Below are 18,398 nucleotides of genomic sequence, written 5' to 3'. Positions count from 1 at the left end.
TCTTAAAACTTTAGTTAGGAATTTTTCTAAAACATCTTCTCTACCAATAATAGGACTTTCATTCACACAATTTAGCAGGATCCCAACACTCACATAGATGAGATCCTACTGATAGCCAGAAATGTTCTGCAGAGGTCCCAGGGAAGCGATGGACACCAAACTACTGTTATTGGGAAGGGAGGTATTTAGTAAAGTTCTTAAATAAAATGGAAATCTCCTTGGAAAATGTCTCAAAAGTCCAAGTGTGTCTAGTTATATAATGGCTTTTATCAATTAAAAAAAAAGTTACATTTTTTGAATTTACTTGAATTTATAAAACCCTTCCTACCTGACTTTCCTATTATTATCTTCTTTCATAGATCATTTTTGAACTAGACTATTCAATACATTAACGCTTAACTCTGCATATCAGTATAAATTACTTTACCTAGGTTACACTATCTGGATTTTGTAAAGAAGATTTCCTAATTATGATAGGTCCCACTGTGTATCCATCATCACAATAAACAATTTTCATTGGTTTATTAGATACTGGAGCTAACAATAGAACCCTATTGGTTGGGTTTCCCTATAAGTGGAAGAAATATCTACACAACAGGTTTGAGCCTATGACCAACGTAACGAAACATATGTCACTGGTCACGTCCTCATGAAATCTCAATACACAGACTTTTTCAATGTGAAATGACAGTGGATATGGGGAGTGGTACGATTGTGTTAGATCCTGTGATGCAGAGCCGTAAGTAGAAATTTTAGTGCCCTGGGCGAGAAAGAACACTGGTGCCCCCCTCCCTCTACCCCTCTACCACTATTTTTCAAGGTGTCGGTGCTATTTGATAGCTGTGACAACCGCTTGGCATTGCACCCTGAGAGGTCACACTGCCGTAGTTACAGCCCAATGTGTATAATAAATAAAAATAAAACAAGAAAAACAAAGTTTTTAACAACAAATAATGTCATCTATCAAAAAGCTGCATCATCTCTTTGATGACAGTTCCACAACTGTATTATGTGGTTGGCTGGATACAGTGTAGCCTCTCGCTCTCCAGCTTTTTTCAAACGCCAAGTTCCAGCTTGTCCTCTGGTAGGGCATGCTGTGCCTTGTAGTTCTACAACACTGAAGAGCCATAGGCAGTGATAAGTCATTGACTGAAGGCCCACTTAGCTTGCAGCTGGTAGTCTGTCCTGCCTGCTTCTCCTCTGTAGCTTCTCCGGAGCTGTGCAGGGGAGCGGAGTCCATCCACGTGGGAAGCTTGTATCGCTATACAAAATAAATATACTATGTAACCACAAGTCTGATGTGTTAAGGTCTCTCGCTGTATTATAAAAGACCCCTGTAACAAGAACAACAAAGAAAAATGTTTATTGATTATCTGCGTTTTTGGCCAGGGAGCTTGGATTTTATTTCTGTAAAAAATAATAGAGATCCAATTCATCAATATACATGTTCAATGTCACTTATTACGGCGATAAAAAAATCTCGTATAGCCAGAATTTATCAATACAGTCGCTACCGCAGCGATACTGGCCTACAGCGGTAATACTTAGCTTTACCACGTCCCCGGGCCAGTCTCTACAGGTTTGTGCATGTGTGAGTCAGCTTGTAGACTTGGAATTTAATTTCAAAAAATGTTTTAAAAATAGTTCATATGTATTTTAAAAAATATATGTAAAAAGCTGGCACACATTCCCACCACCAGATCTATCACTGGCAATTAACCTTTGGTGTATTGGATGAACCGAAAAAAACTCTATTGCTGTTCGCTGGTAATAGGGCTTCTCATCCGTTAATAAATCTGCCCTTTATTAATTTATGTTTATATAGCCTTTTTGTTTTTTTTGCTGCAATACCATTGTCTATTTTTAGTAGAGATGGTCACTGACCCCCGTGTTTTGGTTTTGGATTCGGTTTTGGATCTGGATTACCGTCGTGTTTTGGTTTTGGTTTTGCAAAACCGCCATTGCGTGTTTTGGTTTTGGTTTTGTTTGGTTTTGTTTTGCTATTTTTTTGGAAAATCCATGTTTTTGGGCCTAAATTAACAATTTAGTGCTCCAACTGTTTTAGAGACAAGTAATCTAATTGTTGAGGTAATAAATCATCCAAAAAACAGTTTAATTCTTCGTTGGTAGGCCTATTCTACACACAAAACAGATTGTCTTCTTCTCCATCTATGCATATTGGCAATGCAGCCATCGTCTTTGAATGTATATTACACCCTACAATTATAGTTAAATATGTAAAGAAATGGAAAAAGCCAGTTTGGTTTCTGTCTCTCAAGGCCCCCCTCCACTTGTATAAAATACCAAAAAATTCAGCCATTATAGACTGTACAATATTAATTGACATGGAGAAAGCCAGTTTGGTTTCTGTCTCTCTAGGCCCCCCTCCACTTGTATAAAATACTAAAAAATTCAGCCATTATAGACTGTACAATATTAATTGACATGGAGAAAGACAGTTTGGTTTCTGTCTCTCTAGGCCCCCCTCCCCTTGTATAAAATACTAAAAAATTCAGCCATTATAGACTGTACAATATTAATTGACATGGAGAAAGACAGTTTGGTTTCTGTCTCTCTAGGCACCCCTCCACTTGTATAAAATACCCAAAAATTCAGCCATTATAGACTGTACAATATTAATTGACATGGAGAAAGACAGTTTGGTTTCTGTCTCTCTAGGCCCCCCTCCACTTGTATAAAATACTAAAAAATTCAGCCATTATAGACTGTACAATATTAATTGACATGGAGAAAGCCAGTTTGGTTTCTGTCTCTCTAGGCCCCCCTCCACTTGTATAAAATACCCAAAATTTCAGCCATTATAGACTGTACAATATTAATTGACATGGAGAAAGCCAGTTTGGTTTCTGTCTCTCTAGGCCCCCCTCCACTTGTATAAAATACCAAAAAATTCAGCCATTATAGACTGTACAATATTAATTGACATGGAGAAAGCCAGTTTGGTTTCTGTCTCTCTAGGCCCCCCTCCACTTGTATAAAATACCCAAAAATTCAGCCATTATAGACTGTACAATATTATGAAAAATGGACAAAGCCAGTTTAGGGTCACTCTGTCTATGACACCCTACCCTTAAGGATAAATTGCCCTAACAGCAGCCTTTCAAGATGGTATGTGATATGAAAATGCCACAAGTCCCTTTCCTCTTTGGGGGTAGATTGCACCCTACACTTACATAGAAAGTTTTAAAAAGATGTTATCGGCATCATCTTCAGCTTAATCCTCACCCTCATCAGTGTGTACGTCATCATCACAGACTATCAATTCATCGCCGCTTGAATCCGCCATTAGAGAACAGTCAGTGCTTGGATGTCTTGGATGGTGAAGGCCTTCCTCGTGGAAGATGTAGTTCATTTTTATAAACATCATTTTCTCCACATTTTTGGGAAGTAACCTTCTACGGCGATCACTGACTAAGTTCCCTGCTGTGCTGAACACTCGTTCAGAGTACACACTGGAGGGTGGGCAGCTTAGGTATTGCAAAGCAAGTTTGTACATGGGTTTCCAAATGGCCTGCTTTTCTTCCCAGTAAGGAAAGGGACTGTCTGACATTTCCATATCAACTACCTCTTAAAAGTAATCCTCCACCATCCTTTGCATGTTTATACTGATATTGGATGGAGTTATGGGCAAAGTGACACATTTTTTTGAAAAATCCTTCAAACCAGCCCAGATGTTAAATTGTTCTGGTCTGCCCCCTGTGTCTTCCCTGCTTCTTTTTTGGAAATTTAATTTTTTACGAGCAACAGCTTGAGAAAGTGAAGGAGGACACGTCGTCAAGCCGAGGCCCAGTTCAGCGGCCAACTTGCTGAGCAATAGCTCCTTGCAAAAGTTCACATCTCGCTCATTTACAAGTAAAGACTCAATGTAGGTTTTAAACCTTGGATCAAGCACAGTGGCCAAAACGTACTGATCCGAGTTCAAGATCTTAATAACTCGAGGATCATTGTGAAGCGAATTAAGTACTTGATCGACAAGGCCAACATACTTTGCTGAATTGCTTGCTTTCAGCTCCTCCTTCATTTTCTCAAGCTGCTTTTCCAATAGTCTAATTAAAGGAATGACTTGGCTCAAACTAGCAGAGTCTGCACTGACCTCACATGTCACAACTTCAAATGGTTTCAGCACCTTGCACAGCACTGAAAGGATTCCCCACTGTGCAAGAGTGAAATACATCCCCCCTCCTTTCCCAATGTCATGACTTGTGCAATATGCTTGGATGGCTTTGCGCTGTTCCTCCATCCTCTGAAGCATGTACAGGGTGGAATTCCACCGAGTTACCACCTCTTGCTTAAGTTGGTGGCAGGGCAAGTTAAACTGCTCTTGAAGCTGCTGTAATCTCCTACATGCTGTGGCTGAATGCCTGAAATGGCCTGAAATTTTACAGGCCACCGAAAGCATCTCCTGCACCTCACGGTTATTTCGTAGGAAGCTCTGTACCACCAAGTTGATGGTGTGAGCAAAACAGGGAATATGTTGGAAATCACCCAGCTGTAATGCTCGCACTATATTGTTGGCGTTATCTGAAATGACATACCCTGGGGAGAGTCCGAGTGGTATAAGCCATGCATCAATCACATCTCTCAGTTTGCGTAACAAATTGTCAGCCGTATGCCTGTTAGTGAAGCCGGTGATACAAAGAGTGGCCTGCCTGTGACAAATGTTACATAGTGGTGTACATGCTGCTGCTGTTCCTGCTGGTGAAGGTGAATGACCAACCTAGTGGGCTGTCACAGTCATATAGTCTTTGGTTTGGCCACTTCCACTTGTCCACATATCTGTGGTTAAGTGATCAGTGGGCAGAATGGCATTTTTCAGCGCAATCTCTACATTTTTACACACTTTTTGGTATAGTTGTGGAATAGCTTTACGGGAGAAATGGTGTCGCGATGGAATTCTGTAACGCGGACACAAAACCTCAATTAACTGTGAAAAACCAGCTGCGTTTATTGTGGAGATTGGACGCAGATCTAACACTAACATTGCAGCCATGGCGTCTGTGATTCGCTTGGTGACTGGGTGACTGCTGTCATATTTGCTTCCCCTCACAAATGATTGTTTCACAGTTAATTGCTGAAATGTAGGACTGCTCATTTTATTAACCTGCCTCTGGGATGACGATTCACTCCCAGCAGCAGCAACAGCAGCAGCAGGACTAACGCTTTCTTCAGAGGAATCAATAATGGTGCCGGAGTCATCCAGCCTTAAGTGGGATGCCGGGCTAACTCCGAGCGCTACTGAGGATATTGATGAGGATGGTGTGGTGGGTGTATTTTGTAGCCGTCGGTATGTCGGTGAGCGGAGGGTCTTAGCTGATGAGGGAGTGCTTGTATTCTTTTGGGAAGAACTTTCAGCTTTTCCCAACACTTTGCCATGAACTCTCGTTAAATGGCGTAACATAGACGAGGTTCCAAGATGGTTAAGGTCCCTCCCTCGACTGACTGTGGCTTGACATACACTACAAATGGCTATACAATTGTTGTCTGGATTTGGGTAGAAATAATTCCACACATAAGAAGTGGATTTTTTTGTTTTATGCCCAGGCATGACAATGGCCTTTTTCTTGTCACGTGCCAGAACTGCTGCCACTGGTGCAGGACTTACACAAACAACCTCATCCTCATCAACATCCTCATTAGCGCCCTCGTCGCCTACACAAATCTCCCCCTCATCCTCTTCTAATTCCAAAGTGGCATCCTCAATTTGGGTATCACCGGCTACACTCGGGCTATTAAGGCACACATCAGCAGAATGCTCACGATTAGACATCCCACTGTTGGATGGACTCTCCACAGGGATTGTTGTCATTTGTGAATCAGAGCAAATATTCTCCTGTAATGCCTCACTGTTATCTTGCAGCTCGGCTTTGACGCGTAACAGTAGTTGTGCACCAATTGTAGGCTGGGTAACTTTTTGGGATCTGCCACTAATAGCCAAAGGTGAAGGCCTCATTCTCTCTTTGCCACTGCGTGTGTAGAATGGCATGCTTGCAATTTTTTTTTTATCGTCACTTAACTTTTGCTCAGTTACACTTCTTTTTCGCTTCAATACAGTAAATTTTTTTTGGGTTTTTGTTTTTTGCACTAATTTGAAAACACTCTGTTGTTTGACATCGCCTTGGCCAGATGACGTACTGGGAACACTAACATCAGGACTGGTGACAGAACCTGGTTGCTCATTCAGATCATATGTGGACTGCTTTGAATCCATTCTGAGCGCAAACCACTGGGGAGTGCTAAAAATTATTTAGTAGATACTGCTGACAGTTATGACTTTTGACAGCCAGAAATATTAATGCACAATTAGGGAGGACACCCCAAAAGCACTGAGGAGTGCTAAAAATTATTTAGTAGATACTGCTGACAGAAATGACTTTTGACAGCCAGAAATATTAATGCACAATTAGGGAGGACACCCCAAAAGCACTGAGGAGTGCTAAAAATTATTTGGTAGATACTGCTGACAGATATGACTTTTGACAGCCAGAAATATTAATGCACAATTAGGGAGGTCACCCCAAAAGCACTGAGGAGTGCTAAAAATTATTTAGTAGATACTGCTGACAGATATGACTTTTGACAGCCAGAAATATTTATGCACAATTATGGGGGACACCCCAAAAGCGCTGGGGAGTGCCAAATATGAAGAAAAAATAACCGGACCCGCCCATCTCTAATATTTAGCCTCCCTGATTGTATATTTGTCCTATTAAATTCATGATTTTATCTATATTGTTTTGCACCATTTATGCCATACGATACTTGTATATTCATTATCAGTATTTTAGTATTTATCCAATCATTCAGCGAGCCCTAGGTAATTGAGCGCAATACAGTGGTTATATTTTTGCTTGTTATACAGGAAGGGATTCCTGAGTATTGCTGCTCTTGCCGTTATTGGAGTTGAACGCAGTCCCTTTTCTTTTTAACCATATTGTATACAGTATAATAGTGCAAATTGTGGGCAGCTGTGGCGCCCTCTTGGCTTTGCACCCTGGGCGGTAGCACTGGCTACACCACCCTCATTGCGGCTGATAATGCAGCTGAAGCAGGCAATGCATTGTATTTCAAGTATTATGCTTTCTGCACTGTTATTATATGTAAATACTTTTACTGAAAATACCTATTGTTAGCAAGAATACATATTAGGCCTGATTCATTAAGGAAAGTAAAGCAAAAAAATTGAGTAACTTTGAACCCTGACAAAACCATGTTGCATTGGATGGGGAGGTAAATTTAAAATGTGAGGACAGATTTATATTTGGGGTAGGGGATGTTCTAGATAAACTTTAAAATTCAGTGTAAAAATAAATCTATCAAGTATTTGTGTTTTACATGAAAAAAACAGCCAGTATTTAACTTATGTGCAAAATAATACACTAATTTGCCCCCCTTGTATTGTAACATGGTTTTATCCAGGAGAAAACTGACTCATTTATTTGCCTTACTTATCTTAATAAATCAGACTTATTATCTTAAATGAGACTTTGTGGAAATCCTTTCTTGAATATGATAGGATATAATATTGATTCTTACCTGTATTATACTGTGGTAATCAGGGCAAATAGAGCAGACATTGAAATAGAATTATCTTTCTAAAACCTGGGTTTAAACTAGAACTCACCCTGTGTGAGTGATAATTAAGGTAGCATTAATAGTATATTTGCCTCATCATTAGACCCTCATGATAGCAGAGAGCAATAGCAGACTCTCAAGGGAAATAGCTTCTGCTTTAGGGACTGAAACAGATACCCTTTTACACACCCATCCATAATTTATGGACCCCGGCCCCTGTACAACACCACAACAACCACCTAGCAGCTGCGCTCCAGAGCTACAGACAGATAAATGTAACTTAATTTCTAGGTTTGCCAGTTGGATGAACCAGTGTTAGTGTGGAGGTGTCCCCGGAGAAGACCCCTGCCAGCGCTGTGTCCCTGGAGGGACAGAAGATGCCTCCGGAGCCGGTGCCCGTGAATAGGGCGAAGATTCCGGCTGTCGCTGTGCCCCTGGAGGGGCTGAAGACTCCCCAGATGGCGGTGCCCTACAAGCGGGTGAAGAGGGAAGAAGAGAAGTACTCACCCGTCCAGCGATCCAGCGGCGGTGAGTATGACTTTCTTCCTGCAGGTCCTGTGCGCGGGGGAAGGATGAGCCAATCAGGGCTCATCTTTCCCCGCTGGCCAATCAGCGGCCGGATGCGCGAGCCAATCGTGGCTCGCGCCCGGCCATTCAAAAGATTGGCGCCGACGCGAGCCAATCAGCGCTCGCGCCGGCTAATGACGTCACGCCGGGGACTATATAAGTCGCCGGGTGGCGCCATTTTGTCAGAAAGAGTCCGGCGGCGGAGAGAGAAGGACGTCGTGGGACGTCCAGAGAGAAAGAAGACCAGAAGCGGCGGAGATCGTCGGCGGGGAGCCCTTGTAAGGGCTGAGAGCGCCCCCGCCTCCAGAGAAGGCAGAAGACCCGCGCCGAACAGGAGAAGAGGCGCCGCCGGCTGGAGGGTCTGGAAGACCCGGAGAAAGAAGGCAGAAGACGGCGTGGCAAGTTGAGATCCCTGCGCAGAGCAGGTAAGTAGCCTCAACGTTAAATTCGGGCACTAGGCCCGGGGCCACGGTCGGGCACAAGGCCCGTGGGGACGAAGTAAATTAGGGGCACTAGGCCCCTACGAGTTAGTGGGCCAGTAGGCCATATTACTGGTGATAAAGGGGACAAGCCCCTGTTAGTTAGACAGGGGGCGTGAGAGCCCCAGGTATAAAAGGGCACAAGGCACTTAGGTAGTTAGTGGCCTAGAGGCCATAGGGAGGCCACAGGGCCTGGTTAGGGGGCGGATTGCCCATAGGCTATAAAGGGCACCAGGCCCTCAGTTAGTCAGGGAGGCCACAGGCCTCAGTAGGCAGGGGCTAGGACCCCTAGGTAGCAGGGCACAAGGCCCTAGTTAGTGGGCTCAGAGCCCTGAGGTAGAGAGGGGGCTGAGGCCCATTAATCAGAGCACAAGACTCTGTGTGCAACTGGGCAAGAGGCCCATGGTGTGAAGGGCAGAAGGCCCTGGTGGTGTGTGGTAGAGGCGTGAGAGCCTTGTGAGTGTAGGCGCGGTCCTGTGTGAGGTGAGCACACGTAGTTAGGAGGTACAGTAGAGCGGAGGCTCCTGTGGTGCTGTAGCAACCTGCTGGTTGGCTAACAGCGGTGTGCTCTGGTAAGTAGCTTACAAAGTACTGTATATTTATTCTGTCTGTGCGGCGGGTATTGTTGAATTACAGTATTTTGGGTGTGCTACGTATTTGTGTCCAGGGGCAAGACGTCAGGCCCCCATTAAAGGTAGGTTCTTGTTCCTGTGGTTTCCTGTGCTAACCCGTGCTGTGGGGACAAGTGTAGTTACCAGCATACACATAGTCAGGGGAGAACACACGTAGTTTTCCTGTCCCTTAGGCCCCCGGGGTCACACTGGTACCCAGAGGGGGGTGGCTGAGTGAGTTGGTGGCAGTGCAGCACACCTTGAGGCAGTTCCAGGGGCGGCTGTGGTTCTGATTGAGGGTCCCCAAGGCCGGTTCCGTGCATCTGGACCTGTGGTTCCGGACGTAGGGACACGTGTGAGATACCCGAGTACAGGCAGTCGGGCGGTTCAGTTCGATCGGCTGTTCCGTGCGGCAGTCGGCCCGCGGGTTAGTGTGCTGTTCCACTGAGCCTCAGCCGGGCTTGAAGCAGCCGGTCCTTAGGGTCCGTGGGTGACCCCATCGTAAGGAGACAGTCTCTTTGGTTAGACCTGGGTGAGGGGGTTAGGAACCGCCCTCCGGTTTAGTCCGTGAACACCGGCTGGTGTTCCCCGTAGTGTGTAAGTGAGCAGTTCCGTTAGTGCACCACACTCAGTTAGTCATAGTGGTTTGACTTAGTTGCGTTGCCGACCATTAGAACGTTGTTAGGGTGGGGTCGCTGTTGTAGTCAGTCCAGTTTTGTGGGTGCCATCTTAGTCTCACTGAGAGCGTAGAGGGAGGCTGTGTGTTCTTGTCATCCGCAGGAGTTGGGAAGGTGGAGGGGAACCGGATCGGAAGTGGGAGTGTCCCGGTGAGTATCACGCTCGATTCCCCCTTTCGGTTAGGCCCTCACCGGCAGGTGTGTGAGGTACTTGAGGCGGGATTAGTCCTCGGACTAGTCTTGGTCTTAAGTGCCTGTAGTCCTTTGCGTCTTGGCAAGAGCAAAAGCGAGGAGGCGGCAAGTGAGCTTGGACTGAGAGTGTCCTTGTTCGTTGCCGTATTCTCGGACAGCCCTTCCCTGGTAGGCACGGCCGTAATCTTTGTCTCTTTCCTAGAGGGACGTGGTTGGAGGTGACAAGGGTTGCGGCTGCGGATCTGCTGGAATCGGATCGCAGCTGGGATATCGGAGGCGGACTGGAGGTGACCATCGTTCATAAGGTAAGTTCTTTTGTGTTGCGTCTGTCCCTGTTCTCCCCGCAGGGGGCGTTACATTTGCAGCTCATACACACACTTAGGGGACCTTTTACTGGGTCATTTTGGGCACGGCTTGTTAAACATGTAGGCCTGCAACAAAAGGCGGATATCCCAGGGTTATTTATGTTAGAGAACAGGATATAAACGTATCTATATTTGTCCTCCTCTCCTTCCTGATGGATGACGTTCGTCTCTGAGATATATTCAGTGGTGACAACAGATGGAAAACTAAACTACAAAAAAGTAAAAAGATACCACGGAAGAGACAGATTATCCCATCATTGTGTGTTGCCCCAAAAATTAACGAGGTACCAAAAATAATCCGTTCATAACTGCTGGGATCATTATCAGAAATGCTACATGGGGTAGGAATATGATGGCTGATGGCCGGATAATCACTACTAACAGGACCCAGTGACGGTTGGAGAGATCCGTGTGTGATAACATTGGACGTTGGATTCTGATCAGTCCCCAGCAATGTACAGACAGCTTCCTGTCATCACCCCTGGAGAGATCACATACAGAATGTGACTCATAACAGGTGTTATAAATTTAACAGAATTTGTATGAATTCAAGTAATCAAATTATATACTACATGGACTTATACTTTAAATAGTTAATAGAAGTTAATATTCTGCAGGGAAGAATAGTCTGTTCGACTGAGGCCTTACAAAGAAAGAGATAAGACACATTCTTGGTGTATGTCTGTACAAGCTACCAGAAGACTAGATTAAACTAGATGTGTAGTGGGCCCCCTCCAAAGACAAATTCTGTATAGGGGGGTAGTGCTAAAGCACACGCTGGGTTACTCAAAATCTGTCCAGCAACAGCAAAAGTATATAAGATAACATTTGCTGCAAATGTAAACAGTGTATTCTGGGGCTGATGTTGGGTCCAGTGCAGAGGACCAAACAGTTACCTACTAAACGTATCACCATAAATTATTTTTATTTGCAAAATATTTTTTACGGCTAAAAAAGTGTCAAATCTCTGTTTGAATTTCTCACATTTTGCAGCTGGTTCCACCCAAAAAAACGACTTATCAGTCACTGGTAAAAAAAACCCACAAAGCTCCACAAAAGTGAAACTAAGATGTAGAACAAAACCCTGACGGATATATAACCTCTATATATCAGTGTCTCACTGTGAGGACAGAATCCGACATCTCTCTGATCTGTATATAAGAAACAGCATGATGCAAAACGCCGGAACCTTCATCAAATCCAATTTTGACATTTTTCAAAACTCGGTTTTGGCCGGGACTCTCCTTTTATTAGAGAAGTTCATGGAAACAGAATTTAAATGCCCTGAACACAAGGTATGGGGCTTCTTTTATGGTTTACTGTTTATCGTGCTACCAACAATAATGATCATCATTGTGTCATTCGCTTATCAAGGTATCAGCTGTCATACATGCTGTAAAAACAAACACAACGATACCGACATCGAAGAAACAGAGACGGGAACCTGCTCACAGTGTGGAAAATGCAAAATCTCATGGGAGGTCTTAAAGTCCATCAAAAACTTTGTACTTAATTTCAAGTTTGCTTTCTTTTGGGTATTTATTTTAATAACAGATGGACGATACATTGCCTGTGTTTGGGTGTCTGCATTTGGGACAAAAGAAGCTACAAAGTCTATGACATCAATACTAATGAACAAAAATGAGACAACAGTAGAAGAAATTTCTCTCTTGCAGATACTTCAGGTAAGATTTAATTACTTTCTATAAAATGTTTGACGTGATGGATCATAAATACATAGCAGATAAATGAATTAGAGAAATAAAGATATATAGTACGTTTCATGGTCATTATTACACTGAAAATAAAATGGGAGCACACCATACATACAATTCACTCCTTTGTTTAACAATTGGGTCCTCATAGCATCTGTGTGTGTTAAATACTGACTGTTTTTTCATGTAACACACAAATATCAACTTTAAATTTCAGTGTACAAATAAGCTATCAAGTATTTGTGTGCTACATGAAAAAACAGTCAGTATTTAACTTATGTGCAAAACAGAATACTAATGTGCACCCCTTGTATTGTAACATGGTTTTGTCCAGGAGACTGAAATAAGAAGTTTCTTAAGTTAAAATCCTTAATGAATCAGGCCCATTGTGATTTAAGTATTTACTATATAAAATAGGAAAACTTTTTTTTATGATTTTTTTTATCAATGATTATAGTACAGAGTTGTTAATTTTATTTTTTTGAATGCGTTTTGATGTGACTTTATAATGCACTTATGGATGTGCATATTTGTTCTCTGTTCTGTCTGTCTACAGACGGCCAGTAACGTATAGACAGAGTGTACTTACACCCAGATTCAAATGGAAACGTACATATTGAGATCCACTTGTATTAGAATAAAGTCAGAACTACGCTCACATTCCGTGTTCGTTATTTTAAATGCAAGATGCGTGCAGGTTAAGTCTAAAGATGAATCAGTCCCCATATGTTGCACTTTACCCAGGAGTAATGTCATAGTTACCTACTCTCCAGGAATGTCCGGGAGACTCCCAAATTTCTAGGAGTCCTCCCGGACTCCCGAAAGAGCAGGCAATCCTCCAGCTTCCCAGTCTACCATTAGTTTAGAGACGGGGGGTGGGACTTATGACATGAGTCATGTGTCATCATGGCCCCACCCCCTGCTGTAATTGGCTAAAACTGTGTGATGTAATTTAGGGATAGGGCCCGGAGACCCCCACCACACACACTCACCTCCCTCCAATCTCCCAGAGGCCGGCTTGGCCAGTATGATGAGTAATGTAATAAGCTTCTGGAAGTCTGTCCAGTGTAACAGAATTAAAGATATTTGTGCTGTGATAATGGGGGAGGTATTATTCCCATGCACATCACACTTTCAGTAAATCCATGAAGAGACCCTGCAGGGAGACTCTCTGAGTCTATGACTAGCCCCACGTGTAACAATTTCGCAGCTGGGTGCTAGAACTACAGGATCACTGCTAAATGTGGCCACACTAAAAATATAATTATATTTGGCACTTCTGGCTCTTGGGCCACAAGATCAGCCAAGATACTCTGCCAATCCCTTCACTGCCTCCTACACTCCCCAAAATCTAATCTAATTCAAAATTCTAATACAATCACCAGATCGGACTCTTTCCAACCTTCAAATTTTTTAATTCTCTCTTAAAATCCACCAACTCCCAACTATATTACTCACACTGTTACACCCTCACACATACCCTACTCCCACCTATACTACTCACACTAATACAACCTCACACCTAGCTTACTCCCATCTATACTACTCACACTGTTACACCCTCACACCTACCCTACTCCCACCTATACTACTCACACTGGTACACCTTTCCACCTACCCTACTCCCACCTATACCACTGACACTGGTACACCCTCACACCTACCATACTCCCACCTATACTACTTACACTGGAACATCCTCACACCTACCCTACTCCCACCTATACTACTCACACTGGTACACCCTCACACCTACCCAACTCCCACCTATACTACTCACACTGGAACATCCTCACACTTATCCTACTCCCACCTGTACTACTCACACTGGTACACCCTCACACCTACCCTACTCCCACCTATACTACTCACACTGGTACACCCTCACACCTACCCTACTCCCACCTATACTACTCACACTGGAACATCCTCACACCTACCCTACTCCCACCTATACTACTCACACTGGTACACCCTCACACCTACCCTACTCCCACCTATACTACTCACACTGGTACACCCTCACACCTACCCTACTCCCACCTATACTACTCACACTGGTACACCCTCACACCTACCCTACTCCCACCTATACTACTCACACTGGAACATCCTCACACATACCCTACTCCCACCTATACTACTCACACTAATACAACCTCACACCTAGCTTACTCCCATCTATACTACTCACACTGTTACACCCTCACACCTACCCTACTCCCACCTATACTACTCACACTGGTACACCTTTCCACCTACCCTACTCCCACCTATACCACTGACACTGGTACACCCTCACACCTACCCTACTCCCACCTATACTACTCACACTGGTACACCTTTCCACCTACCCTACTCCCACCTATACCACTGACACTGGTACACCCTCACACCTACCATACTCCCACCTATACTACTTACACTGGAACATCCTCACACCTACCCTACTCCCACCTATACTACTCACACTGGTACACCCTCACACCTACCCAACTCCCACCTATACTACTCACACTGGAACATCCTCACACCTACCCTACTCCCACCTGTACTACTCACACTGGTACACCCTCACACCTACCCTACTCCCACCTATACTACTCACACTGGTACACCCTCACACCTACCCTACTCCCACCTATACTACTCACACTGGAACATCCTCACACCTACCCTACTCCCACCTATACTACTCACACTGGTACACCCTCACACCTACCCTACTCCCACCTATACTACTCACACTGGTACACCCTCACACCTACCCTACTCCCACCTATACTACTCACACTGGTACACCCTCACACCTACCCTACTCCCACCTATACTACTCACACTGGTACACCCTCACACCTACCCTACTCCCACCTATACTACTCACACTGGTACACCCTCACACCTACCCTACTCCCACCTATACTACTCACACTGGTACACCCTCACACCTACCCTACTCCCACCTATACTACTCACACTGGTACACCCTCACATCTACCCTACTCCCACCTATACTACTCACACTGGAACATCCTCACACTTATCCTACTCCCACCTATACTACTCACAGTGGTACACCCTCACACCTACCCTACTCCCACCTGTACTACTCACACTGGAACATCCTCACACTTATCCTACTCCCACCTATACTACTCACAGTGGTACACTCTCACACCTACCCTACTCCCACCTATACTACTCACAGTGGTACACCCTCACACCTACCCTACTCCCACCTGTACTACTCACACTGGAACATCCTCACACTTATCCTACTCCCACCTATACTACTCACAGTGGTACACTCTCACACCTACCCTACTCCTACCTATACTACTCACACTGGTACATCCTCACTCCTATGCTACCTAAATGCAATGTTAGTAGATAATTCCTATTGTCCTGCAAATTCACGATTGGGACAATATTGAAGTCCAAGCAACTACAATGCAATTACAGAAAAATATTTTTTCTAGATATTTCTGCAAAATACAAATATCCAATAATTCAAGTAATTCAATAACACAGCACAAACATTGCTACCATCCTTACCACCCTGCCAATTACTGAGAAGTCCTGATCTAAAGTAGGAGGACAGGAGGATTTAGTCAGATGAACCATCAAAGAGGTACTGTGACAGCTACACACTACCCAGAAATGTATATGATTCTAGGTGTGGGGAAGTAGCACGGTTCTGGCAGCGATACCATCTGTCAACTGACACCACTTTGGTGCACGATTCATGCTCAAAGTCATTTAGTGGCTGGTTTGGCCAGGGCCATCTTAACAACATTATGGGCCTCGGGCAGAGCAGTGCACTGGGGCCCCTACCTACACAACCACTCACAGGAATACAAATTTAAATGGATTTAAAACAGCAAAAGAGTGAATGTTAAATAGGACAGGATGAGGTGCTTGCACAATATATTAAATGAATGCAAATATTCAAAATATCTTAGCATTATATATATTATTGTATGTCTGCCCCCACATATCGTTAGGTAACTTATTTACCCTACCCGTACCTCAATTTCTCTACATACTGCTTGAGTTAACAATTCTATACATTTCTCCCATAGCACCATGAATAAGTATCACAATAGCTACAAAACACAGGACCTTTACATGCTTATGATGCTCAAGCAGAGAACCTGCAAATTTTAACCCTTGGAATTTAGTGATAACTAAATTGTGGGGATTCAAAGCACTAACTAGCCTTAGTAAGCAGAACATTTTCTTCTGACCAGAGAGACACTCATAATGCTAAATGGGACCAGAGGTCAACACCTTGGAGCAGGGAAAAAGGTAATTGAAAAATGTCAGATGGGTTCTCTGCAATTGGTGGTCTTTGCACTGGAAAGTGGCGGTCTCTGTATTGCAATGGAGGTCTCTGTTAAGCAACTGATAGGTCTCTGTAATGTGCAGTGGGAAATCTCTGTACATTTTGGTGATTTTTGTACAAATGTAGTGTGTCTATGCAACAGAGATCTGAGCAAGGGGGTCATGACTGTGCAATGGGGGTTAAGTTAAGCTAAGGCTAATTTACCTTTTAATCGGCTTGTTCTCCGATCCCCTTCTCTTATTCTTTTGTAATCCTCGCTGAGTCACTGCTAGTTCTTCTCCGTTCCAGCGCAGGTGCGTGTGGTTCCTCCTTGCTGCACTCCTCAATGACAGTGTCAGGCGTGATGATGTCACGCCTGACATTAACTGCGAGCGTAGGAAGGAGGAGGAGACCAGGGAGGGAGCCGGAGCTGCATCCTCACCTGACGTGACCGCGTGACCGCGTGACCCCAAGGTAAGTTTTTTTTTTGTTTTTTTTTTTATTTGCAGGATTTTTTTTTTCATTAAGAGCACTTCCTGGGCCCAGGGCCCAGTCGAAAAGACGGCCCTGGGTTTGGCCAAGCAGCACCCGCAGGAACAGTCAGCGATGATTTGTTGTGAAATAATCCAGTGACACTCCAGAAAACATATATATTACATTTATATTAATATGCATAGTGCTAATTCACATTCATTGCATGAATAACCTCAATGGTTTCAATCTGGTTTTCTATACAGATCATTGGTCTATGCTTGATGTTTATTCTGATCATTACTGTAGTTTGTTGTGAGAGACAATCGAAGAGGAACAAGATGAAGTACAAACACCTCCTGCTAGAGGACACGGAGATCGCCATAAAAGACGAAGCCAAAAAGAAACGAGAAGAATTTATTAATCAGTTTGTCAGCAGGATGAACTGGAATGATTTTAATCCTCGATTGCTCAATACCCAGAAGACATTGAATGAAAATCATAAAAACCTGTAAAACTTCTGTGGCACAAGAACTTAAAGAACCAAGTGCTGCAGATGATCCAGCGGAAATAACATCAGGCGAAAATGCAATGATCCTGCAGAATGACCAAGACAGCACATTTATAACAATAATTAGCATTTAATCGCTGTAGTACATTATTTGATATTATAGAAACCCTGCTTTAATGAATATATTCCTTGCATATAGTTTACCCTGTGGTGATGTCTTATAACTGTTTTCTTCCCCCATCTAACTTTTTCCAGAAATATCTTGTTCCTGTGTTTCAGATAAATGTTATTCTTACACCACAGCATTTTTTTTATACACTGTTGATATTCTGATGACTTAATACAAACATCTGTTTAATAAGTAACATCATCGGAGAGGACTCATGATATCCGGCTCTGTATTAGGGCTTGCGGCAGCATTTATGGTTAAATCAGACATGAAACAGGAAGTACTCCCAGCGCCAGGCACTCTCCAACCCAGACCCCTAGGAAGCAAAATGCGGCGATCAGATGACATTTTACCGCTGCAATAAAAATCTCTTATCACAATGTATCAATACTCAGTTTCCCAGCAATACTATCCTGGAGCCGTAATAACCGCTTTGCTGGGTCAGTCTGTGTAGATTTGCGTATACGGGAGCCTTTGTTGTTTGTATTGGGTGAGCAGTCTCAGAACCTGACAGAATATAGATATTGCAAATTGTTGGCATATTTGTTCTATATTGTTTTACGTTGTTAGATCTTCTCTTTAAGATGGTTTAGCTGATATTTAGTCATTATAATTCTGATATTAAGACTCATTGGGCCCGATTCATTAAGGAACCCAATCTGAATACAGCTTGCGTTTTAAAAAATCGCGCGCAACTTGCGTGCACGTCTGAAGAGACGTCTGC

General features: G+C 43.6%; 1 protein-coding gene and 1 long non-coding RNA gene across 2 annotated transcripts; one reads left to right on the top strand and one right to left on the bottom strand.

The window, feature by feature from the left end:
• Positions 1-922: 922 nt before the first annotated feature.
• Positions 923-16,884, bottom strand: LOC142099870 (uncharacterized). Its single transcript, XR_012678624.1, has 2 exons — positions 16,749-16,884; positions 923-1,334 (listed from the first exon to the last, which is right to left on the bottom strand). It is a non-coding gene; the product is annotated as an uncharacterized LOC142099870 (long non-coding RNA).
• LOC142099868 (uncharacterized) lies at positions 11,232-17,587 on the top strand. Its single transcript, XM_075183794.1, has 2 exons — positions 11,232-12,169; positions 17,261-17,587. The coding sequence occupies exons 1-2, from the start codon at positions 11,654-11,656 to the stop codon at positions 17,507-17,509; spliced, it is 765 nt and encodes a 254-aa protein (XP_075039895.1). The 5' UTR covers positions 11,232-11,653; the 3' UTR covers positions 17,510-17,587.
• The last annotated feature ends 811 nt before the right edge of the window (positions 17,588-18,398 follow it).

Source organism: Mixophyes fleayi, chromosome 8 (assembly GCF_038048845.1).
Source record: "Mixophyes fleayi isolate aMixFle1 chromosome 8, aMixFle1.hap1, whole genome shotgun sequence".
NCBI classification, from domain to species: Eukaryota; Metazoa; Chordata; class Amphibia; order Anura; family Limnodynastidae; genus Mixophyes; species Mixophyes fleayi.
The sequence above is the reverse complement of the archived record's forward strand: the minus strand, read 5'-3'. Positions and strand labels throughout refer to the sequence as shown.